At 41.0% G+C, this 26,767-nt stretch overlaps 1 protein-coding gene across 1 annotated transcript; it reads left to right on the forward strand.

Annotated features, from left to right (window-relative positions):
* Positions 1–223: 223 nt before the first annotated feature.
* On the forward strand, positions 224–26,126 carry LOC123758658 (uncharacterized protein F54F2.9). Its single transcript, XM_045743188.2, has 10 exons — positions 224–678; positions 2,833–2,934; positions 5,243–5,461; positions 6,767–6,879; positions 8,597–8,762; positions 10,178–10,303; positions 17,450–17,550; positions 18,840–18,993; positions 19,212–19,376; positions 24,685–26,126. Exons 1-10 carry the CDS (start codon positions 526–528, stop codon positions 24,979–24,981), a joined length of 1,596 nt encoding a protein of 531 aa, XP_045599144.2. The 5' UTR covers positions 224–525; the 3' UTR covers positions 24,982–26,126.
* The last annotated feature ends 641 nt before the right edge of the window (positions 26,127–26,767 follow it).

Here is a 26,767-nt window from a genome sequence, read left to right on the forward strand (position 1 = left end):
AGTTTAAGGCACTAGGGAGGAAACTATGAGGATGATATATACTAGCTCTATCTAAAAAATCCAACTTTCTGCTTGTAACTCAATATGTATATATATGTACTTTTACCTAAATAATTTATTTATTTATTTTATTTATATTTTATTATCATTATCATTGTCAGATGGTGAAGTGAGACACGTGTTCTTGTGTACGGTTGAGGAGCAGGAGTGCACGACTGCGCGTGTTTATGACAACACAGCTGGCGGTGTTCAGCGAGGCTGTGAAGCTGTCTAGAAGCTGTCATCACGTTTTCCTGGCTCCTGCGAAGCTGTATACTGGGTCTTCTGCGGGGTTATACCACGATCTTGCGTACTCTTGCACTGCTTGTGTTCCAGAGGTGTTCCAGACGCAGCTGCCAGAATCAGGAGAGCAGCATGTAGAGACGAGTCCAGCTGGGAGTGCAACCAACCTGACTTAGTCCAGATTGTTGCTCAACCTCGAGTCTTCATGTAAAACCTGTGTGTGTGGAGAGCATTGAGGAGATCATGGGGCCTGGGGCTTGGAGGTTGATGGTGGTGGTGGTGGTGGTTGTTGCGGTGTCTGGCCAGGCCCAGGGCTGGAGTTCGGAGGAGATGCAGTTTTTCGACACTATCGAAGAGGTCAATCAAAATTTTTATGAGCTCCTCGGGGTGCCACAGGTGAGGTTGAAGGAAATTTTACGTTTGGTATATTGGTTTAAAATATTTTGAGTTCCTCGATGAGCCACCTCATTTTAAGCTTCATTACTTTTCACTCGCTGGAGTTAGCTAGTTATTAAGCAATCTTGCTTCTCCCAGAATTAATCATCATAACTTGTCAAAATAAAAAAATCTATATTAATGTGGTTGGCTGGAAAGAACAATCTGTTAATGCAGTGACTAGACCTGATGCTAAATGCTAAATAATTAAACGAAAAAATTGTCACAGATTGCTTAAAATAACAGTTTGTGGGGTTCAGTACTACAGTATTTTTATTCTAGATAACAATGTATTCTGAGCATTCTCTGATCAGTGGTAGACTTACAGTATTGTAGATCCCTAAATTGGATTGACTAGAGCTGATAAATGGGGTATTGGTTCCCACAAGCACCACTAAGGATATCTGGGTAACTCACTTATCTCAGTGGGATGAGTGTGATGAGAGAGGGGCTTCAGTAGTATGGGAAAGTTCTGCAACATTTAGGTATTCTGAAAATTTTACAGTGTTTGTTCAGTGTCTAGAGGAATGTGTCATAAGGAGAGAACACTGTGCATGTTTGAGGCTGGGGAAACCAGGCAAATCACTAAAGGTCAATGAAAAAAATCTCATACTGAAAAAATGCTGGGAGTGATAGTTTATGGAGATGTGGGTTGCCAATCATTTTTATAACACCCCCACTGTTTTTTTTTACTAATTTTGTTTAACTCAAACAATAAAACTAGTTCACTTAGTGTGCTAGGTCTATTGTCTGCAGTTTAAATTCTGTGTTCTATAATTTAGGGTATTTTTCCACTGCGATTGCTACTATATATGTGTGCAAATACAATTTTTATTTTAAGTGGCAAAAGTATTAAATTATCATATTCAGCTATGAATAAATGTGTGTACATGGAGAGGATGTTTGGTGAGTATGTGTTTATATGAATGTCTGGTTATTGTGTAATTATCTAAGTGTAGTTACAGGATGAGAGCTATGCTTGTGATGTCCCATCTTCCCAATACTTTTTGATGACACCAGAAAACATATAGCCTGACACCCTTCTGGGAAAGCTTGAGAGTAATCAAAATGTATATACTATAAAGAAAAATTTCACTACTATAGATAATCTTTGACATGCTTATATTGGAGAGCAAATATACAGTACTTATAAACTGAATACATCACTATCTTAAATTTACTAAAAGTATTATTATATAACACGTGGATGCACTTTGGGAAGGCCCAAACTTTTATAAAAATACAATTTTCATTAGTATTGTCAACTTGATTATGGCTGCATCTCACACACTTCCCTTACATTACCAGTTCTACCAGTTCTGTCTCATTCAGTTTCTCAAGTTTTATTCTTTTACCTCATGGATTCTTATGAGGTATGATGACTTTTTCACCACTTAATCTTCTTTCATAGCACCTTCTCAAAAACCTATGTATTTACTTTTTAAAAGCCATTAATAGATGATTTAAAAAGTCATCCAGGCGAATCTTTAGTTGAAACCAAAATTGACACGTTACATGTATTTTTTAGCCGCAATTTTGAAAGTATGTTTAGTGTTTGTGCTAGAAATCTGAGAATGTAGGTGGAACAGATATTTCTTGAATGGCCACATGGCACAAACAACACCAGCTTATCCTTTCCCACAGCATATGTTGATTAAGTGTGCATTAAAACTACACATTCTGTGTTTACTACTAGGTGGTTGAGCTGGAAAACTGATATAGGCCTCCCACAACTTTTTTTCAGTTTTTAGTAACTGAGCAGATTTTTTAACTTTTCCTGAACATTTCCTCAACTTGGAAAAAATATTTAAATTAAAAAATTGGCATTTGAATAGGAGGCAACTTGTTGTACTAATACTAAATACAGCTACAGTACTTCTGTTAAGCATGAAAGCAAAAATTACACTAATGGAAAATAAAGAACAACTAAGACTTGCAAGCTGCAATTTTATAAAAAATATATTCTGTACTATGGTGTTGGGACTTGCTTGAAACTTTTTTATTTTGAAATGTATTAAATTACTGCATGCAAATTCTGCATGTAAGTAGTAAAATATTTAAATGGTTTTTATTATTAGTCAATGTATATAATTTATATTATTTAATTTCCAACAGGATGCACCACTAGGAGAGATTAAAAAAGCTTACCGAAGACTATCTCTCCTGACTCATCCTGACAAGAATGATGCACCTGATGCAGAGGAAAAGTTTCGGCAGGTAAGACTCCTTTATGTTAAGGTAAACCAGAGTTTAGGTTCATTGCTACATTAACCCGTAGGCAGCGGTCATCGTCAATTGTTGATTCACGGTGAAATGAAAATGTCATCATTTGACGATTTAAACAATTATTGTCTGGATTTTACATGCATGATGCAAATATGGACATAATAGTTCTCTGTGGATGTAAATAAATAAAAACAAGTGATAAAAAATAAGTGAAACATGAGAGAGTAAAATGGAAGCATCAGCAAAGTTGAGCACCAGGCGTTGACAGTTGTTAGAGGAAGCCTACCAGAGCGCCTCCACCCAGTGAACCGATAAATTTTCACTTATTTTCATGTTCTTTTTACATTTTGCATACAAATTTTCATGTTCTTTTTACATTTTGCATACAAATTTTCATGTTCTCTTTACATTTTGCATACAAATTTTCATGTTTTTTTACATTTTGCATACAAATGAATAATTCTATAATGAATAATAATTTTCTGGAATTTTGTTATATTATTGGTGCATAGGTCGGTATGACCATTTCTCCATAGCTGCTGTCTAAGGGTTAAGGTAAACCAGGGCTAATGTTCATTGCTGTGTTAAGGTAAACCCGGAGCCCAGGCTCATGGCTATGGTAAACCAGACCTTAGGTTCATGGCTATGGTAAACCAGACCTTAGGTTCATGGCTATGTTAAACCAGACCTTAGGTTCATGGCTATGTTAAGCCAGACCTTAGGTTCATGGCTATGTTAAACCAGACCTTAGGTTCATGGCTATGTTAAGCCAGACCTTAGGTTCATGGCTATGTTAAACCAGACCTTAGGTTCATGGCTATGTTAAACCGGACCTTAGGTTCATGGCTATGCTAAGATAAAGCAGTGTTTAGGTTAATTATTATGTTAAGAAAACCCAGCTCTATGGTTCGTCATTAACATTAAAGGAATTTGCTTTTTATATACAGTACAGTAATTTTTAAGCTCTGGGTGTATGTACAGCAGACTGCATTGATAATTTTTTTTTATATTTGTTTGACATGTATGAATAGCTTCTTAGGATATTGATTTGGTATTTCTGTATGAATAGTTTCTTAAACTATTCAAATAAATGCTCGGGCAGTGTGAGAGTAATAACGTCTCAGGGTGTTAGTACTGAATGGTTGTTCAATATAAATTACAAATTCACTACTAAATATGGAATGTTTTGTTTCTGTCATGAGGAGATTCTATGTAGGTAATACAGTATCATATTTCCCCTATTTCCCACTTAAATTTAATCTACATCACTGTAGATCAAATAGGAGAGCAGTATAGGGAAAGAATGCATCATAATAAACAAAAATAAGATCCATTCATCACAACTTGCACATCTTAATTACACTAAGAGTGTGAGGTGGGCTGCCTTCCATTCAGGATGATCTGGGCTGGTCGCCCACCCAGGTGATCTAATTGGATGCAGCAAGGTTAGGGTAGTTCATAGGAGGCAATGATATTTGACCTTGTTTGCCTTGGATTTTATTTGTTTCTTCAAGCAGTAGCTGTTTTTGTTTTGCAAAACCTTTTTGTGGTGAGTTTTTTTTTTTGGTTTTGGGTAGATTTTTTTGTCCCTAAGCTTCTCCTGCCTTGTAGAGAGCCAGATCCTGACTTCAGTAGGGCAGCATAGATCTCTGAATGCAATTCTTAAGGCTTGGCTACACCAGTATGTAAGATAAGATAAACCACAGAGGTCCCACTAGAAAACAGCTTTTCATTTCATTTGATGTATGGTGTTCCATGTACAGTAGTTTGCTCTGCACGAGCTTTTTTGATTGTCATCTTTATGTTAACAAGTGATTAATTAAAATCTATTTGAAAATAATCATGTTTATAAGAACATGAAACACGTGGTTATGTCAGCCATGAAAATTACAAACTGATCAAATTTGGGTGACAAAACACTAGTGCCAAGGCACCTAAATTAAGATATATTGGAGCTTCTTGTGTAGCCTGTGAAAGTGTGTTTAATCTCTATATAATCTTATATAAGTAAAGATGGATCTCAGCTATGTTTTACTGGTACATTTAACAGAGTTGTACGCTACTAAATAAATGGGTTTAAAGGTACCATTTTATTACTGAAGCGAAATGTGACACATGAAAAGGTATTCATGTTGCATTTCACATTCTGGTGGGGTAGACACATTACCTTTTGAGACATGTTAATATTAAGGATACGCATCTCTTGAGTTCCTTTACACATCATGCAGTATTTTTTAAGGCATATTTGACTTTGGATTACTGGCACCTTATGATAATTTAACACCTTATTTTCCTGCAGCTTGTTTCTGTTTATGAAATTCTTCGGGATGAAGAGCAGCGAGCACGTTACAACCAACTGCTAGTGGATGGTTTGCCCGATTGGCGTTCAGCCATCTACTACTATCGGAAAGCTCGCAAGATGTCGTTGGTGGAGATATCTATTATTCTTACAGTCGTTATATCCATCACACAGTACCTTATGTCCTGGGGATCGTACATAGACAAAAAGCATTGCATGGTAAGTGTTGAGTACGGGTCCTATAATTTCACAAGTTGGGCTGCACCACTACTTCACTGCCTTCACATTCAAAGTCCGCTAATACACAACCAAATTTTTTTTTTTTTTTTTTAGATTATATCATTAGAGGATCGTGCAAGTAACTAGATAAAAAAATACTAGAAAAGTATACTACTGAGGAAAATAATGCACAATAAAAAAAGCTGAACAGGATTATAATGAAATTAAAAATGTATATAAAATCTTTTGTAATATAATTGCCTGAGTATATAGTATAGTATAGGAAAACAAACTGTATATGGTAGTTGAAATACTGATTGGAGCACTTGTCAAGATGGAGAAGGTACTTTGGATCGTGCATTTAAGACGTTGAAAGTAAAAGGAGTTGGTTACATGTACATCATTATGTATTACATATTGTGTGAGCAAGACTTTAGCATCTTTTTCTAGAGACAGAGGGTGACGTTCTTTGGCCCACACCATGTTCTTATATTCTGAGAATTTTACTGTTTAGTATTTTTGTTTTAACTTATTAAATTTGTAATTCATGAACTGTATAATGTGTTAAAGAAATATGTTAATGCTAACTAATCCTTACATTCAGCATAGTTAAAATATTTTGACCCAGCCTCTCCTGTTTGTGAAATGATTGTTACAATTTATTTTTATTTGTAACTATACAGTGTTCAGTATTGTATGTACTTATCTAAGTTTGCATTCAGGAACACAATCTAGCCCTTAGGCCTCGAATCATATTTTTTCATACCTGGTGCATTTATATTTCCCTATGTTCTAGTACTTTTTGTCATACCTGGTCTTGAAGCTGTGACTGGAGGTGGCTTTCATGACTTCTTCAATCTTACTTCCCTTGTTTACCTCCTGCACAAGTGTTTTTGTAATTTAGTTTTTAATGTTTAGTTTACACTGTATTATATAGCTTAGCATTTCTCAACCAGGGTTCCACTCAACCAGGGGTTCCCAGGAACCCTAGGGTTCCATTAAACCAGGGTTCCCAAGAACCCTAGGGTTCCACTCAACCAAGGTTCCACTCAACCAGGGTTCCACTCAACCTGGGTTCCACTCAACCAGGGTTCCACGAGAATATTGTCAATGTTTATTTCTTGTATTTACAATTAGGATTGATTTTTCGTGATTACGGTAATAAATATATATTTTGAGATTAATAAATATAGATACAATATAATAATTTTATGCAGGATTCCTTGAGACATGAAAATTATTTGAAGGGTTCAAATTATTTCAATGGATTTTAAATGTATCTTCTAATTCAGTTTGATTTTAAAGGAAGAATGTTTGATGAAGAAATATAAGATCAAGGACAGGAAGAAAAAGAAAGCGGAGGACTTGGAGAACATACTTCTGATGGAGGAGGAGCTGGGCGAGATCCCTAAGCCCAGGTATGTTCCTTCAGTTACATACACTTTGTAACACAGGACATAGCTAGTTATATTTCCTGTGTGCAGTTGTTCATATGCTAAATTCCTTAGTATGTAGTTTGCTGAGAGTAACCTGTAAGTTCTACTTAGTAAGAAACAGCTTTCTTGAGGTTCGATTAAGTATCAAATTTATCCAGACGAAATATATGTTGTTCCTTTCTAAGAAGATTGTGAGAAATCAGGCTTCGAGTGAATATGATAAGCTACTTATTGAGCAAGACATCGATCTTTCCTAATGCAAGCACACTGAATATCCCATTAATGAAGGAAAAGTCCCATCAACTCTCATGTTAATGAGAGTTGGGGCAGATATTCACATCTTCAGGCGTGCAACAGTGTTCTTTACAAAACAGGGCCTCATAGTACAATTGACTTAATTCTCGATTCACAATCGGGGATCCCAGGTTCAATTTCTGGATCCAATTTCTCAACTAATCTTCCTGCCTAATATAACCGTGCAGATTAGGATGACCAAAGTAGACGACAATTCGGGGTACTTATGTCAACCACTATTCTTGAGTCTATTGGGCTCAAGAATAGTGGTTGGGTCCTGGTGATGCCAAGTAAGACTTGGAAAATTTTGAGTTTTCATTGATGTTCTTTCTGGTAATGCTGGTCTTGATTGATTGAGCTTTTCTTTAGTGCTTTCCTAGCACCAGTATGTCTAAGCAAGGGTGTTTTGGTAAGATTCCTGCAGTCCTGGTGTGGAATGTTATCTTGCCTTGACTATCTTCAATGTATCCAGCTTCAATGAACTTATCATAAAGACCATCTCAGTGGAATTACTTTGAAATAAGATTAGAGCAGTATTAAAGATTGTATGGTTCATGAAACTATTTCCGATGCTCTGTGTTTGCATCTGTTGACCAAATCCTATTTTCACTTCCTCATATGATATGTATCTGTGAGAGAAGACCTAAACAGTGCATATGTTATTTAAATTTATTATGTTATACAATTTTTGATCTTGAAATGTATATTAGGTTTCCAATATGATTTCAAAATATGTGGTCAGAATGTGCACATAGATGTCGGGAACACATCCCTGCATAGATTTTAAACTCTAGTGTGTGCTCGACATTTATAACTTGAAGGCAGAATAGTTATGTCTGGGGAAGATTATGTATGATAACACTTAGAAAAGAAAGAGTATTTCTTTTAAGAGGAACAAGATGTCAAACATCAGGGAGACTTTGTAAAGTTACCGATTCTGTTTTATTCATCCATACAAGATATCAAAGAGCATGGCATTTTTGAAGTGCCATGCTTTGACATGCTCTATGACAGCTTTATTTAATTCCCGCTCTGTACAACCTCTAAAGCTAGTGGCATCTCTGGTGAAGAGCAGTATAGAATTTGTTCGATAAGTCTCAATTTTTATTTATATTTGTATTGTACAGTGCTTTAGATTATGTATTTTTATTTAAATGCTTAATGTAGAGTTACAGCATTTTCCATTTATAAAAATCCTTACAATTATATCTGTTCATGAATAGTTTGATCAGTTTTAGCTGTGATATTGTTCAGAAATTGTTTGACACGTATTTATGACTCTGTCCAAGAACCTAGTTGATAATCTTAGCTATGATTCTCTCCAGGAACCTGTTTGATAAGTCTTAGTTATGATTCTCCAGGAATATTCCAATATTCTTAATTATAATTCTGCTGCTGTTCTCAGTTGGTGGAATATTCTGCCCATACAACTTGTGAAGCTCGTGGTGTATCTAGTGACAAGCAGTCCAACAATTGTTCGAGAAATCATGGCGATGATGAAGGAGCAGCGAGAGAGAAAGTTGCAGGAAAAAAAGGATAAAGAGGAGGAAGATAGGCGGAAACAAGAAGAGGTATACAGTATTTCAATTATTTGACCTTGCATTTGACTCCTTGTATGTACCATACCACATACTTGAATTATTCTACCTCATATTTTAATAAATTATTTTATTTATTTAGTCACCCTCTGCTATATCTTTAATGTAGAATGGCTTCTCAAAGTTGGATAGAAAGCCACTCAGGCATATTGAGATCCTCATTAGGCCAACTACTGATCTTTCCCAAGATGCAACCCACAATAGTTGTCTAATTCCAGTCATCATCAAATGAAGACTATGTTTAGTATCAATGTTTGAATACTGTACCAATGTTGCACGTGTCTCCAATAGCTCAATGGTATCTCCCAGCAATCATGGGAGGTCAGAAAATTATTTGGAGTCAGGTCCTCCATAAATTAACATAGTTAACATCCTCCATCAATTAACATTGTTTATGATGAATGCAAATATAACGTTGACCGCTGCCCAAGCCAAAATAAGGGTAAATGTATGATTTTTATTTATTTTTTCATACTTTTGTTTACAAATCTACCATTTCACAAGAAAAACGAGTTAGACTGTTAGTTTGCATGAAGTCAGGGTGGCACTTTCAATGATAGCTGCACATACAGGGTTAGCAATAAGCCTTACAATCCACTTCAAAATGCAGTATGCTTTATTATTATTTTTGGCATGAGTGTAAAAGTATTGCAGAAAGTTGGATGCAGCAGAAGGATTGTATTCTAGTAATGCAATCCTTATCTTTGGTAGCAGTTGAAAATATCTGAAGTTCTTGTGTAGAGTGAGCCTTTGTATTCACTGGACTGAAACTTGGTGCCAAAGCATTTAAGAAAATGTAAATTATTTAAAAATGTACTTAAATCAATTGAGAAATGTATCATATTGTTTGCAAAAGTATGTTTTATTGTGTGAAATATCATTATTATGGTTGTAACAAAATAGCAAAAATAAGAAACTAGTTACAGTAGAATTGTGCTTGCGGCAGAGGGGGTCCTGGTGGACGCACGCTGGACTTGTGATCCTGTGGTCCCGGGTTCGATTCCGGGTGCCGGCGAGAAACAATAGGCAGAGTTTCTTTCACCCTATGCCCCTGTTACCTAGCAGTAAAATAGGTACTTGGGTGTTAATCAGCTGTCACGGGCTGCTTCCTGGGGGTGGAGGCCTGGTCGAGGACCGGGCCGCGGGGACACTAAAGCCCCGAAATCATCTCGGATAACCTCAAGATAACTGGTATAAATCTAACTGTTTAAGCAGGAGTACATTTTAGCGTATCTTTTGCCTTCTCTTCCTATAATGCTCACTTATGTTCTCTTCTTTCATAATTGTAGGAAATGAAATGATTATGATGATGATATATATAATTACGTAATGTTCTGTTTGTTTTTTAAATAGAATATTTCTTTTCATTGATGATGGGATTTTTACAGGAAGAGAAGCGTAAAGAGAAGAAGGCGAGTCGGAAAGAAGCACGAAAGAGAGTTAACTTGCTTCCAGACCTCTCTAATGGGGAATGTGTATTGGAAGCTGTAGATGGACCAGAATCTGAAGGACAGGTAAGAAATGCATATATTCACTATAATATGGTTTTGAACCCATAAATCTGAAATGTCCATCTGTACAAAATTAATCTCCAAAGAGTTTGGTTTATCTGGAATAATGAGAAATAAGTGTTACTGAGATAAATAGAAAGTTGTTTTATGTAATAAATTGTGCTTTGTCTGATTTACTTGACTCTATGGCCAAATTGACACTTTGCTTTATACAACTGTTATTCCAAGATGCAAAGCCCAGGAGCTCGAGCTCATTTTCTATAAGCTGAAGGCATTTGTTTTCCACCAACAGACTTCTAGTTTGATTTATCTTTTTAATTAAGTTAGTTCTGATAATCGATGAGACATAATAGAGACATAATAACGTGGCTGAAGATATGATGACCAAACCAGACATCGGAAAATGGAGAAATAACGACATTTCTTGAGGTGTTTCAACAAGTGCCACTATCTTGAGATGACCTCAAGATGGTTCCCAATATTAATGTCTCTGTGGCCTGGCTGGTTTCCTACCAGGCCTCCTGGTTGACTGATCAACCAGGCTATTAGATGTTGCTGTGTGCAATCTGATGTATGAATCACACAGCACAGTTGATTAGGTTCCTATTTTATATGTTTATCAAGTTTCCTTTTGAATGTTGAAGTCTTGAGCCATTAATGTTTATAAAGTTATCTCTTAGAGTTGTCGCTGTCAATGGGGCTTTCTTACACATTCTGGCTTGCCTCCTGGCATGGCAAGAAATTATTTAGATGAGATGCTTTGAAGTGAGTTCCTCTAATATTTGACAAGTGTAAAATTATGATGCAACTCTCTCACCTGTGCTCCAAATATTCTGTTGCTGGCAGATGGCTGCACATACCAAGTGCCGGAGCCAGTTTTGATCAGGTCCTGGTTTGACATCGCAACTTTTGGTTAAATTTTGACCAGAGTCGAATAGCACAACAAAACAATTAATCAACACCGAAATCTGGTCTATTCTCTTTGAATCCTAAAAGACTTGTGACGGTAACGCGTTGGTGTTCGGCTGTTTAAGGCTAGGGGTATGGCCTCGTCACATAGTTATAAAAAAAAAATAGAAAAACTGGAACTTCGTCTGTGGTAAGGTAAGGAGAAGACACACAAAACACAAGTAAAACTTTAACAATGAAATTTTAATTACGTTAAATAAATCAAAACATGAAAATAATGCACAAACAAATTTGTATAATAAAATCAATGAATCAAAATAATAAGAATACTTAAATGACACAATGAAAAGTTACGTTAAGGCAAAATAACAAGAAGTGCAATACAACAGTAAGTGGGAGGTGCTGGAATATTGGCTTAAAGCCACCACCTCTCTCAGTACACTCTAGAGTCTAGCTGGGAGGAGTGCTGGCTACGAAAGCACGGAACATTCTGAGGACTGATGTTGGGGCGACCCCAGACATCAGGTAGTATTGGGGGCGAGTGCAGGTGCAGCCAGACCGGCGACCAATCAGCGGAGCCGTAGCGATCAACGGGTAGTTTGGTGGTTGGAGTTCGAACAGGTGGCTGGTTGCATACGTTTCTGCTCACCCTGGCAAGCCTTGCTGTCGTTGTTGGACATTTCTTCCATAGTCTTTTATATAATTGTGAAGACGTAATTTTGGAGGGAAGAGCAGGCTCAATCTCTTGAAGGAGATTATCGTCACAACTCTCCCCCGAAGCCTGCGGTTCTGGAAGAAGTACGTCGTTATGTGGTGGAGTAATGGATGGAGTTGCTTCTACTTCATAAACTCTGGAGAGATCATGGGCTAAGATGTTGTCAGACTCTTGGTATAGCGTGTCTCCAGGTTGAATTTCTGCAGGTAGCAAGCCCATAGTAGAAGACGTTGAGATGAGAAGTGGGCGTGCTGCAGGAGGTGTAGGGTGGTGTGGTCCGTATTGATGGTGGACCGAGCACTTTTCAGGTGTGGAGTGAAGTGCTGAAGCTTCAGGATGAGGAAGAGTAGCTCCTTGCCAATTGTTCCGTCGTTCCTTGTAGCAGTAGTCGCTGACAGGTGTATTCTTCTCGCCTCGTTGCTGCATCACGACACCACCATCGTCGGTACCATTGGCGTCGACATGGAGGATGTAGGGCTTATCTGACGAGGTGAGAGTGGAATTAGAAGAGGGCATAGGAGCACGAGTATTATCCTGAAAGCATTTGGGAAGATCATTAAGGATTTTGGAATTAGAAAGCGCCGACTCCTTGTCAGTGCTTTCGGGAGAAGAAGCCGGGATGGTCTCACTGTGGATGTAGGGTTCTGTGAAGGTAGAACAATTAATCAAGACAGTGGGAGGAGTACCATTATATTGCTTCAGGAGGTTGACGTGGCACAGCTGGGTCTTCCGCCGCCTATCTGGAGTCTCTATCACATAATTATTATTATTCCTGCACTCTTTGACGCAGTAGGGTCCTGAAAATCTGTTTTGTAAAGGTGAACCTGGGATAGGGAAATAAGCAAGGACGAAGTCTCCCGGCTTGAATTTTCTTACTTTGCTGGTCTGGTCGTAATGAGTCTTCATTCTCACCTGGGCTTTCAATAGATTATCATGGGCAAAGCGGTGGACTCTCTCTAGAATGTGCTGAAGGTTTTGAAGAAACTGGGGCACATTCTGATGCTCACTGAAGGTGGCATCTCTGAGAGAGTCTTTGAAAGCCTTAAGGGGAGTACGGCACTTACGGCCGTAGAGCATCTCATAAGGAGATACTCCTAGGGACTCATTGGGGAGACTTCTGAAAATACACATTATTAGGTCAATCTGCTTATCCCAATCCTTTGAGGTTTCACTACAAAACTTTTTCAAGAGTGCTTTGATGGTCTGATGACTACGTTCAAGAGAACCCTGTGAAGCAGGATGATAGGGGCTGGACAATACCTGTTTGATGTTGAACTCCTCCAGTGTCCTTTTGAAGAGATCACTGGTGAAGTTGGTGCCACAGTCACTTTGAATCTCCCTGGGAAATCCGTATTGAGTGAAGATCTTCAGTAGATGTTTGATAACCGTAGCAGCCGTGATGTTCTTCACTGGAACTGCTATGGGAAATCTGGTGGTAGGACACAGGATGGTTAGGATGTAGGCGTTACCTGAACTGGTCCGAGGTAAAGGACCAACACAGTCTATTATGAGTCTGTGGAAAGGTTCCGCAGGCACCTGTATGGGAATCAGTGGTGCTCTGGGAATGGAGACGTTCGGTTTGCCTGCCATCTGACATGTATGACACTGTTTTACGTACTGTTTGACGTTGTTTACCATACCTGGCCAGTAGTAGTCTTGACGAATCCCATGGTAAGTCTTGTTGAAGCCGTAGTGGGAGAATGCTCCATGGGCCAGGTGTAGAATAGTGGGCCGCAGGCTGGTGGGAATCACAAGTTGTTCGGTGTTGGCCCAATCGTCCTCCTCCTTCAGTTTACTGGGTCTATATCTGCGGTAGAGCAAGTCGTTCTCTAGGAAGAACCCAGGAATACTGTCGGGTTGAGTCTCAGCCTGGAAAAACAATGGTGTTAAAGTAAGATCTTCCCTCTGCAACTTACGGAACTCCAACTTGGTCAGATGCGGGGGTAGTTTCTGAGGGTCTTGAGGGACAGCGGTAGCAGTAGAGTCAGCTGGCTGTGGACGTGCGGCTTGTGCACGGGTGGTCACGAGAACCGGAGGAGAAACTTCATCACTCTCTTGAACCTCTGCTGGAACATACTCGAGAATAGGATTTATTGGCACAGAGTTACACACCTGGGGTTTGTCCATGACGATCAGGTTGGTCGGTTGCAGGTCTTCTGCCAAGTCGTTGCCTAGGAGAAGTTGCACTCCAGGCATGGGAAAAGGCTTTTCCCTGACGGCGACTTGGACTTCCCCGTTCACGTAGGGACAATCCAGGTGGACTCTGGCGAGAGGGTATGGAGTGGTAGCAGTGAGGTCAGTGATGAAGACTGTTTCCCCGGTGTAGACTATGTTGGGCACAGCCGACTTCAAGATGATCGATTGTAGAGCCGCTGTGTCCCTCAAGATCTTCAATTTGAAACGTCCCTCCGGATTTGAACCGTTGGCAGAGACAGTTCCAGTATACAGGTGGTTACTGAAAAGAGAAAGATCATTAACATCAACACCAACATTCATCACAGGCTTACCGGACTTAGGAGGAGTTGGTTTGGGTCGTTGTTGGTCAGTGGTTCCCTTGTATTGAGACTTACCACACTTGTCTATGGTATGTCCATAGAGTCTACAATACTTGCAGTACAGTTGTGAACCAGCTTGATCGGGGCTCACCTTCTCGTAACTGTACCACGACTTCTTACTGGAGGATGGTTCGGGTGTCAGCCGGTGGATGAGGCTGTAAGTGTCAGCCGACTTAGCACACTTCAGGTAGTCGGTTTCTTCTTTATCTGCTAAGTAGAGGCGGACAGGAGGCGGCACACGTCTCAAGAATTCTTCAACAAGCATCAGGTTCACGAGTTCTGTAAAAGTAGAGACATGTGCTGCTTCCAGCCATTTCATGAAATACCTGCGTTTCGTGTTAGCAAACTCGAGGAAGGTAGTGGTACTTGCCTTCAGGTGGTCACGGAATTTCCTTCTATAACTTTCAGTAGAGAGGAGGTAGGCGTCCAACACTGCTTGTTTCAAAGTGTAGTAGTCATTCTCAGACGCCAAAGTACTGAGTGTGACTGCAGCTCTACCTGTAAGATGGACTCTGAGAAGTGTGGCCCATTGGTCGACAGGCCAACTGAGTTGATTAGCAAGGGTTTCAAAGGTGGTGAAAAACACATCAACTTCTGCTTCTACAAAGGATGGCATTAACTTACTTGCATGTGATATATTAAAACTGACGGGAAGATTGGCAGTGGCTTGCTGGCGTTGAGCGAGGTGTGAAGTTTCCAACGTGTATTCCCGTTGACGACACTCAAGAGCCAGAGTCGCTTGTTGCTTGTCATGTTCACGTTGCATTTCCAACTCGCGTTGTTTGGTTTCAAGCCGTACGCGTTCCCGCTCCTGGAGTAAGGCAATCTCACGTTCTTGTTCTTCTCTCCGTATGGTAGCTGCTTCTCTTTGCTGCTCACGTTCAATCTTAGCCAGCTCTAGTTTAAGTTTCAGCGTTGCCAAATCAGTTTTATCTGCAATATAGTAAGTTTCATGAGTTTCAGAGTCTATCTTACCTTGCTCTAAATAGTAATCCAGCAACAGGTTGTGTAGGTCATTTTTATTGGCTTGGTAGGGAACTTCTAGTTGATACTCATGTGCAAGAGTTTGTAGTTCAGTCCTCTTGGCACGACTTAAAGTCCCTATTTCACCTGCTGGATTTGCACGGAAAGTTTGGAGACGAAACATGGTGAAATTAGCAAATAAAGGTACACGAATGTTCAATAATGAAATGTCAGAAACAGGACAACGTGGCAACTGGTACCTATCCTATGTGATCTTTAACAATTAATGTTAAGTGAAAGATATTAAATGATTAAATTAAATCAAGGGCGCAGGAAATCTTGTACCCGGTACTCATGTAAGAGAATAAGGGCAAGAAAATCCTACTAACAAATGAAACAAAAGTTTCGAAAACAACTGAAACAGTTAAATGCTTCAAAAGTAAAATTGGTAGTCCAAGGATGTAGGCATACCTTGCCAAGTCTCTATAGGACATAAAGCAAGTTTTTCCTACTGAATTTAATATGATACTTACAGAATTAGCGAACTTTTGTGCTCTGAAAAAATAAGCTAATTCCCTACCGTTGTATGTATCATCATCTCTGACTGACGTGTAGGGGTGCGAGGTGTCAACTGGTGACGAGAACTGCTGCTGAGGTCCCAATTCAGCAACTAAAGTTCGAGCTAGAGGAACTATGGCCCTCTTTGTCCTCCTACAGTCAGATTGCAGAAGATTGGGTACTCTTGACCCGGGGCAGACCACAGTACCAGGGTACCAATATGATGATCTGTCAGAATGAGAAATATTCAAGGGACATAGATGGTAAATACGAGTAATAACATGGAGGGAGAGATGACCAATTAAGAGTATGACTGAGGCCTACAGTCACCACGTAATCCAAAGTTGTCTCACCTTCACTATATGTTACTCTCGTAATGCACAATACACCGCACCTTATAAAAAATGAAATTGAATGAAAAATAGTAAAGCTACGTTAACAGAGTTAAATACGCTTACCATAAATTACCACTTGGCACCAGTACCTGAGTGAAGCTCCCGGACAGGCCCCCATATAACTTGTGACGGTAACGCGTTGGTGTTCGGCTGTTTAAGGCTAGGGGTATGGCCTCGTCACATAGTTATAAAAAAAAAATAGAAAAACTGGAACTTCGTCTGTGGTAAGGTAAGGAGAAGACACACAAAACACAAGTAAAACTTTAACAATGAAATTTTAATTACGTTAAATAAATCAAAACATGAAAATAATGCACAAACAAATTTGTATAATAAAATCAATGAATCAAAATAATAAGAATACTTAAATGACACAATGAAAAGTTACGTTAAGGCAAAATAACAAGAAGTGCAATACAACAGTAAGTGGGAGGTGCTGGAATATTGGCTTAAAGCCACCACCTCTCTCAGTACACTCTAGAGTCTAGCTGGGAGGAGTGCTGGCTACGAAAGCACGGAACATTCTGAGGACTGATGTTGGGGCGACCCCAGACATCAGGTAGTATTGGGGGCGAGTGCAGGTGCAGCCAGACCGGCGACCAATCAGCGGAGCCGTAGCGATCAACGGGTAGTTTGGTGGTTGGAGTTCGAACAGGTGGCTGGTTGCATACGTTTCTGCTCACCCTGGCAAGCCTTGCTGTCGTTGTTGGACATTTCTTCCATAGTCTTTTATATAATTGTGAAGACGTAATTTTGGAGGGAAGAGCAGGCTCAATCTCTTGAAGGAGATTATTGTCACAGACTCTACCTTGGTTATCTTCCACCATAGCTTTACACCTTTTGGTGTTGCACTCATTTCATTATCCTCTTCCCCACCTTATTACATCATTCACATTGAGATTCAGTTTTTTAAATTATTTATTTAGAAAATAATTTATTAAATATTTCCTTTATGACATATACTTCAACATAAGCTTGGCTTTGTTTGAGTCCATACTCTAATAATTTGTTTGTGTTAATGCATAAATACACACACACCTTTTTGTCTTTTCAGCCAGTGAGACGAGTTAGGCCAGTCACTTCTTCAGTTCCTGTGATCACTGGGGGTCCGTGGACGGATGAGGACTTCAGTGAACTTGCTCGCCTTATGGCAAAGTATGAATGCATTTGTGGCTCAGTGTTTATATCACAGCATGGCATGTAATTATTAATTAATATGCTTATGTTTTCTATGTATATTTCTGTATATTGTAATGTGCTTTACCAGGAAATGCAAGGAAGCACTCATCGAGTGGTGTTACTCTAGTTTATGGTGCATTTATCATCAGTTTTAGTTGCTCTGTGAATGGAAGTATTTTCAATATCCTCTGCTTCTAGCTCATTCCACTTACCACTTGCACTACATATAAGTAGAATAATTTTTCTTATCTTTGACTAATTTGTGTCTCCAACTTCTACCTCAAAATATTTTTCCTTGTCTGGAAATGGCTGCCTCTGTTCACTTCATCTCTTCCCCTCAGAAGCCTTTGTCATATTGCCTTAGATTCTTCTCCTCTAGTGTCATTAATGCACTCCACAATGTTTGGATTCCATTCTGGTGCTGCATATTCTGCTGCATTGGTGCTGCTGCAGGTAGCCTACATAAATGTATTTATGTAGGCTATCTGCTACCATTTATTGCAGGCTCCTCCATGTTAAAGCTGGTGTTTTACCAACTCCCAAGTCCTCCTTTTCTGACTCCTGCAGCTATTTCTGTCTTATTCTTTACTGCCCTTCTGGTTTCCTTTCTTCTCTTTCAAACTTCATTACATGTGTATTCATTACATGTACTTTACAGTTTCTGAGATTGAACTCTTAATAGGCATTTGTCTACCCATTTATGCAGCTTTTGTAGGTTTTCCTGTAGTATTATTAAGTCTGCTAAGTCTGCTATTCTTCTCATCAGTTTTGCGTTATTGACAAACATTATTATGTAAGAGCTTGCCTCCTTAGGAAGGTCACTTGCCTAAGTAAGAAATACTGTAGTTGGGGATTAAGAAGTGGCCCTCCCCTGTAGTGATCTCACTGACCACATACAGCACAGTAGTTGTATAAACTGATGTTTCTGTTTTCTTGGAATGTGACAGTGCTGATTGATGATGTGCTTGAATTTTTTTTTTAATCATAAACACACACATTACTGTAGGTTTGAGTGCCACATTGACAGCTCCAGTTGCACACTAAGACAAGTACAGTACATGTATAGACATTATGTGGGGTTTAAAAAAAATCTGGAACTCTCGTACACTAGCTAGTTACCAACTAGCTTGCATGAGAAATTGTCAAGTACAGTAGTGTATGAAAATCGCTGACTTGACTTCACCAAGAAAACATCATTTGGTATTTTATTGACTTCATTTTTCCTGTCAACTCTGCCCTGAACTTATTTTTCCACTCATTAACAGATTTCCAGGTGGCACTGTTGAACGATGGGAACGTATCGCAGATTTAATGGGCAGAACTGTGTTTGAAGTTACTAAAATGTCCAGTAAAGTGAAGGCTCGCTTAATGCAAAAACCTTCACAGATTGAAAGTGATGAAACTTTACCAGAAGTTAAGGTGGGTTTCTATCCAGTTACTGATCAATATACAGCACTTGACTTGAAAAATATTATAATTTAAGCTTATGTGAAAGTTTCTCTTTGAGCCCTATCATTTGGCTGCAATCTCAAGTAAAATTCCAGTGTGTCCTCCAACAAGTTCATCTGTACAGTATGTCATGTTCTTCACAGAGGTGTTTGTTAAAGTCTCTTAATGTTTATCCGGGTACCTTTCAGGTAAAAGTGAAAACTAAAGCTGAGAAGACAGACCTTGCTGCAGGAAGTGATGAAATGTGGAACCCCACGCAGCAGAAGGCCTTGGAAAAAGCACTGAAGCAGAATCCAAAGGGCACTGACCAGCGCTGGGACAAAATTGCCCGAGCTGTACCTGATAAGACCAAGGTAATGAGATGGGAAATTTACTGCTCTGTCATATAATGTTAGGAATGTAGTAGTCAGGGGAGATCCTTGAATTTTTTAGTGTAATGCCTTACCTTGTTGATGTTGATGTGTATGAACCAACACCCACCAGTGGCTCTTGTTCCTTGAGACTTTAGGTTTGTGATGTGATATGATACTGCGGTTGTACAGGGCTGATGGAATACCTCATGCTCATTAAAACACACAAAAAAAATTCTCCATTGGCCTTTGCAGTGTGAAAAGTGGACAAGAGTGAAAATAAACTCAGACAAAATATATAACAAATTTGCTTAACAATAAAGAAATAACAACTGGATTACAACAACCCCTGATTTGCACCTCTTGGCTGATACACATTAGCAAAAATAATATAGGAAAGCTCATGTTAATTAAATTATAAAAATAGAGGCTTACGATGATTACACAAAGAAAACGCCACAACCTGGGCACAAAATGTTTGGCAGAGCAAGCATCATGGCAGCTTGTAATGTTTTTACCTGGAGCACCTGATAGAGACTGAAGTCGTCAGTGTGAGTCGGGAGGATTTATATCCCTGTTGGTGACGTCGCTTACTTTGTCGACGGCTACTGGGAATGAGTCGCCTGCAGAATAACGAGCAGCTGGCAGTGTAACAGTCCACCGGCAAGCACACCTGCGATGGGATGAAGGGAGGGATGGTAGGTATCCCTGGAGGTATTGTCTAGACAGGTGTCTGGATTTTGCTTGAACTCCAGAACATATGTTTTATGATGAATGTAGTTCTGGTTGGAGTGGATAGAACTCCCCTAAAAGAAACGAGCAATCGAGCATGACGTCACACGTTGCCGCGCCGCTGTCTGCGCAGCTCCCCCCTCCCCGGGAGGGGGAAGGGGGAGCCCCAGACCCTCCACGCCGGCTATCCACCCGTCAGTTCTAAGGCTGGTGCTAGAGGCAGGGGTTGTGTGCTCTGACTCCGGGGTTATTCAGCACTGTGCTTTAGTGTAGTGGCTGTCTTCCAGGGGTGTAAGAGCCAGGAGTTTTTCTACAGTACTCGGGCTGCATGTGCCTAGGGTTACCTTCCCTAGGTGCCCTGTAAGTACTGCCCTTGGGGCTTGGGTCTACCTTCCACAAGTTCCTTGGGTCTTGCTGCTGCTGCACTGTTTAACTGCTCAGTTATTTGGCCACCCTTTGGGTGCTTGGGTGTTTTGTCTCCCGTGTTTACCTTAGGGTAAGAGGCAGTTGCACTGGTAAGGGGCACAGGGTGCTACGCAGCTTTTTTTCACCATTCATAGCAGCCAGCTCTGTTCCTTGAAGTACATTGTCCTCTTACGGGGTTTTATTTTTATTTTTGCCTTGTGGGGGGGGGGGGCGTCTGCCTTGCGTGCCCCTTAGTGCCCAACCTGATACGGTGTTCTTCTGGTGGTACCCCCTGCTAGGTCCCAGTGAGTGTACACATCCCTGAGGTTCAGCTTTAGAGATTTGCTTGGTAGTTTTTGGGCGCTGGTTAGCAGTACCATGCCTGGGATTCCCTGAGCGTGAGTTCCGTCTCGGGACCCTGGGAAACCCCACGGGGGCGCGTGTGTCAGATGGATGTGTCGCCACAGTCCCCGCCCCCTCACTTCGTGTGAGTTCGAGGGTTGCTCGGTCTCCTTGTCTCAGGGTGACCCTCATGGTTTTTACCTCCGTCACGCTGCCTGTTGGGTCGGTGGCACTTTCGACCCAGAGTCCTGTGAGTTTTGTTGCTTGCTGGTGACCTAGCTTACCCAGTCTAATAATGATCTTCTATGGGTACAGGCGGTGCAGACATTGCATGGGCACTTTAGGTTGTTGCAACGCGCTCGGTTGGTTGCTCACCCGGATGCCCCGAGGCTGCCCCGTTTTACTTATAGGGACCCGGACTTGGGGGTTGCTTCGACCTTGGTTCAGTCCGCACCCCCTCGTCCTTCCCCTGATGTGCTTCATTCTGGTCCCCGCCTCTCCCCTGCTTTCGGCCTTGAAATGTCTGAGGGTTTTAGAGTCAGGGCAGATGTTTAGATGGTCTTGAGACTTGGGCAGTCTCGGGGAATGCCCCTTCCGGTGTGGCGACGGAAGCATTCGATTCCGATCTCCCAGCCGAAGCCTCCGGGTCTGACCATTGGGCCCCCTTCCGTCCGGCTTACTCAGTTACGCCGGCCTTTTCTTTAGAGGCCAGTGCTTTGGGGGATGACTCGGCCCCAGGTCCTGGGGAGGAGGATCCTGGGGCAGGGGAGGGGCAGACTTGGGGGCTTTGGGCCCCACTGGACCCCGCCTGGGTTTTTCTGCCCTCGGAGCGGGGCTTATTGTTACAAGGGGTGGGGTTCTCTTTTCTTCCCTCTGTGTACGAGTTGAATTTGGTGTCTGCCACTCCTCGGGTTCGGTTCAGTGTTCCCTCGGGTGCGTTGGTTCTGTCTTTCCGGAGGTTCTCGGCTTCTCGCATCCAACCGTCTGCAGTGCTGGCGGCCCTTGCGGCCTACCTCCTGCGTGACCTGGAATAAGCCTCGGTGATGGATCTGTCGTCTTTCAGGTTTGGGACTTCGTTCCCTTTCTGGGTCTATTACGAGGTTCCGGAGTCGTCCTGGCTGGTGGACTGTTCTGTGTTTGCCTTCTTGAGGTTATCTTGTTATCTTGAGATGATTTCGGGGCTTTAGTGTCCCCGCGGCCCGGTCCTCGACCAGGCCTCCACCCCCAGGAAGCAGCCCGTGACAGCTGACTAACACCCAGGTACCTATTTTACTGCTAGGTAACAGGGGCATAGGGTGAAAGAAACTCTGCCCATTGTTTCTCGCCGGCGCCTGGGATCGAACCCAGGACCACAGGATCACTAGTCCCGCGTGCTGTCCGCTCGGCCGACCGGCTCCCCAGGCTTGGAGGCTTGGAGGCTTGGCATTCCTTCTGTCGTTCTCACAAGCTTGAGTGGTGCGAGGCGTCGACGGTGGTTCGGGTTTTCCTGGGGGGCGGCTTTGAGTGCTTGTTTGCCCCTGCCCTTCTCCGGGATGTTGGTGTCGTGCAACTCCATGTGCAGGTTCCCTCCCTTTCAGGCATGGGGCTTTTGGCAGTTGAACAAGGTCCTGGCTGCTCATTTCCTAGTGAACGTTCCGGGGCCCAATCAGGCCTGTGTTCCTTTGGGTTGGTGTTTGCAGCCAGTTGTCTCGACTTCGAGTTGAGGAGTGAGCAGCGACCGCCTCCCAGGTAAGTCCCTCTTATTTTCTTCTGTGGGTAGTTAGCTCTGGGGAGCCGACAGGGCTCCCCCAAGAAAACCAGCGTTGAATGTAATGAAACGTCATTTTCTGGGTGTGACCCGGAGAGCTCCCCTGCATCCCTCCCTCCGATCGGCTGTTTTTCGCATGTTTTGACATCCAGCCTTAGAACCGATGGGTGGATAGCCGGCGTGGGGGGTCTGGAGCTCCTCCTAACCCCCTCTCGGGGAGGGGGGGAGCTGAGCAGACAGCAGCGCGGTGACGTGTGACGTCATACTCATTTGCTCGTTTCTTTTAGGGGAGTTTTATCCACTACTTCGGCTTTTGGTAGCAATATTTTCACCAGAATAGGAGTTTGTTTTGGGATGCTTACCTTTCTGGGTACCAAACCCGGTCGATGGCAGACATAGAATGCTTCCAACCACACTGGGGTTTCTATAGGCCATTGCTCCCCATGCCTCTCTGAGGGGGTCAGGTTCTGGTTCGTGGTCCCCAGTAGGCCCACAGAACTCCATACACATGACTGATGCCAAAGTCTGACATTAGCATATCAGCCTAGTAAGCTCTGGGGAGCCTCCGGGTCACGCCCAGAAAAATGGCGTTTCATTACATTTAACGCTGGTTTTATATATATTTTTTACTTTGGTAATTCTTGTTGCCTCTAACATAATTTTTGTTGGTTTCTATGTTTATTTCACCCTCTCGTGTGTTACACATGTCATAGGTTGGGTGTTGGCCTTGACTGAGGTATCTCATATGGCAGCTTATGAGGCAGCTGCTCACATTTTTTGGTGCATTGTACTGTATTATTGAATGTTGTCATACTGTACCTATGTTTAGCTGGCATGGAGGCTAAGTGCCCTCTGTTATTTTATGAGAAGTATTTTAATCTCACAGTCATGCTATTTGCAAAAAAGACAATGTAGCTGCTACTACTCCTGATTTGGCCTGTGGTCTTGAGATATGGAAGAATTTTCATCCAGCTCTCCGGTTTCCTGCACTGTTTAAGGCTCATTGGCAGCCTTGGTTTTTATAAGCACAGATAATAATGGGTATTCTGCATTGGATGCACAGGCTTAATGGGCTACCTATGATGTGATGTCTGATGAAGTGGAATTTGGTCCTATTCCTTCAATTTCGGCATTATTCTGGGTGGAGACTGCTCTCAGTCTGTCTTATGGATGCCATAGAACCCATGATAGCTAGCACTCCTTGCCTCTCTCCATCTTTAATGAGGGCATGGATCTGGGTCTAGGTTCTAAGACTGACCCCCCCTCTTCCTTAGTGGGTAGAAAGGGGACTTGGGCTAATTGCATGCAAACAATATATGCTAGACTATATTTGATCCATATTAGGAGTGGGTTACTAAACTCGAAGGCACATTACTCCATGCTGGGAAGTTCTCGTATCTGCTTTCCAAGCTTGAGTTTGATTCTTCCTCACCTCTTTATCTGGTGCACTTTCTTGTCATATATGAGAGAAGGGAGGCTTTGCAGTACAGTACTGTGTACTTTCTTGTCCAGTTATTTGGGACATGCTTTTACTTCTGCTTAGAGATAGGAACTATGCTTCTGATCTGGATCCTATCATTTTTAGTATGGATCCTCTGCCATTTCCTGGTTTCAGAATCAGGTTCCTTCTTCCTTGGGAATACTGTATGGCATTCTCTTAGTCATTCTTTAATCCAAGAGTTGACAGAAGGGTTTCCCTCATATTTAATCCTTTCTTTTTGGAGGAATCCTGACCACCTCAGTAGAGCTTAATATGCTCTTGCCCCTTTCTTGGCAATCTGTTTATATTCTTCTGGTTATCCATAACCATTGAAGGTCTACAGGTACTACTTAGGTGGGTAGAAAGATATTGCTGACCTACAGTGTGCCAGCAGTCAGCTGACATGTGTGTGAAGATACTAACTGGTTACTCTTGTTGACAGGAGGCATCATAGTGGCTATAAACCAAGAAAGTGAACTTGAACATGTCGCTCCATCAACCAATCTGCTTTATTTAAAGTGTAGATATTTTTCATATTTATTTACATTGAATTATCTGCACATTCAATGACAAATTATTGTGACTAATTATGATGAACCTTGCAGGAAGACTGCATGTTGCGCTTCAAGTTTCTTGCCGAGAAGATCCGGAAGAAAAAATCGGAGGAATCTGAAAAGCAAGAGACCGAGCAACAGGAGGAGCACTCTCCACAGGAAGAGACGGATTCCATCTATGAGAACAGTGACAGCAAATTCTCTGAAGAGAGGGTAAATACAGGAGGCAGGAAACCTAAGCGCAAAAGAAAATCAAAACAAAATGTTGATTTGGATGACTATGACAGAAACTCAAATGAAGAGGATGAGGATGATGAGGAGGAGGAGGAGGAGAGGCAGGGGCAGTAGCAGCTCAGGAATAATAGTTAAATGATCAACATCAATGGTGCTTTGTCGTATTTCTGTAGATATTCAATATTTTAATACTGATGACACTGTTTATTGGTTCAGTATATATGTTAAGGATATATGAATTGTGAATAAATATGCATATCATCTTCTACAAAACTTGACTGTGGACTGATATTGTCACCCCTGTTTAGCCATTTGCCTTTCCTTTTATTGAGAAGATATATTTATTAACTTACATTCTCAGTAAGTGACCAAAATTATCCCGGTTACCATATGTACCTCTACATGTGGGGTTAGGTTCCCTTGAAATGTTTTATGCGGTTACTCTAAGTATATTCAGTTATATAAAAGTGCAGATATCTTTTAGTTTATACTTGCTCTTTTATGTAGTAAACTTATTACAAATACTGTAGAGGTAAAATAATTGTATAAAAATGAAGTAAAAAAGTAAAATAGAAGGTGACCCAAATCACTGCAGTAAAATTTGCACAAATTCTTATACAGGGAGTCATCATGTGTCTGGAACATAAGATAAAATGATGAAACAGGCTTTCATTTTTTATTAGTTTATTTTATTTTATTCACAATGTATTCAATGTGTCCACCATTATGATTGATTCACAAATGCAGATGAGGTATTCAGCGAGTAATCACATATTGCATGGTGTTAGGGGGTGACGTATTGTCACTCCTGACAACATTTTCTGTGCGAGTGCTGATTGGATACCTGGTTTGCATTTGTTGCACCTCTTTGTAGAAAGTCCTGATTTTCAGGATGATCATAGGTCTTTTGTCTCGTATGTCCCTTTGAGTCATTTATCCCTCGGCATGATCCTTGGTGAATCCAATACCTTGGATGTTGCTCGACTTGTGTGTTTTTGTTGTATTGTTATTACTTTGCTCTAGTAATATCACATCCTGAGTGATATTTTGGACCTTTTGGATATCCTGTGACACAGATGGTGCTTAATGGTCTTCCAGGCTTGGTGCCGCCTTCTAATAATTACTTACTTACTTGTCTGCATTTGTGCAGTAATCATAAATAGTGGACACATAAACACAAGAGAGATTCGTGCCCAAACAAAGTAGCTACCACATTTTGTTTGTGTTATTATTTTGTATAATAAATTTGTACAAAATAATAGCTGGTTTCATCACATAGTCCTATGGTTCCATTCTTATGGGATATGCTGTACTAATCACACTTGCAGCATTTTGTGATGGAATTGTTGAAACAAGTTGATCAGTACACACACAGATCACACTAACGTGATGCATCAAATGAACATCTTGAATGAAGATGTTCATTTGATGCATCACGTTAGTGTGATCTCTGCGTGTAATGATGTAAGGGTGAAGAGGGAGAACGGCCTATTTCGGCCTGTTTCAACTCTTTTTTTTTTTTTTTTTTTTTAACCCTGTCGTAGCTCAGTCGATTAAGGCAGTGTCCGGGATGCTCCCGGACGCAGGTTCGAATCATCGTCACAGCCCTTGTGGATTTGTTCTTTAAGTTGATCAGATTAAAATTCAACACATTCAGGAGTTTCAAATGAAAAAGTTATTAGAAAAAATAACTAACCAGTCTTCCTTGATGATAAATATTTTCAAGCTTTAATTTTAATATTTCAGTACAATATTTTAGGATTTACAAGAATATATTTGTTTCCTTTCAAATGTGTACACATGCTTACTCTTATGAACTCGTTCGCACGTACACATGCACTTACACCCTTTCACACGAACAGGGAACTTCGTTAGACATGCAAAAATACAAAAATAGTTT

The sequence above is a fragment of the Procambarus clarkii genome, chromosome 31 (genome assembly GCF_040958095.1).
Source record: "Procambarus clarkii isolate CNS0578487 chromosome 31, FALCON_Pclarkii_2.0, whole genome shotgun sequence".
In the NCBI taxonomy this organism is placed as follows: Eukaryota; Metazoa; Arthropoda; class Malacostraca; order Decapoda; family Cambaridae; genus Procambarus; species Procambarus clarkii.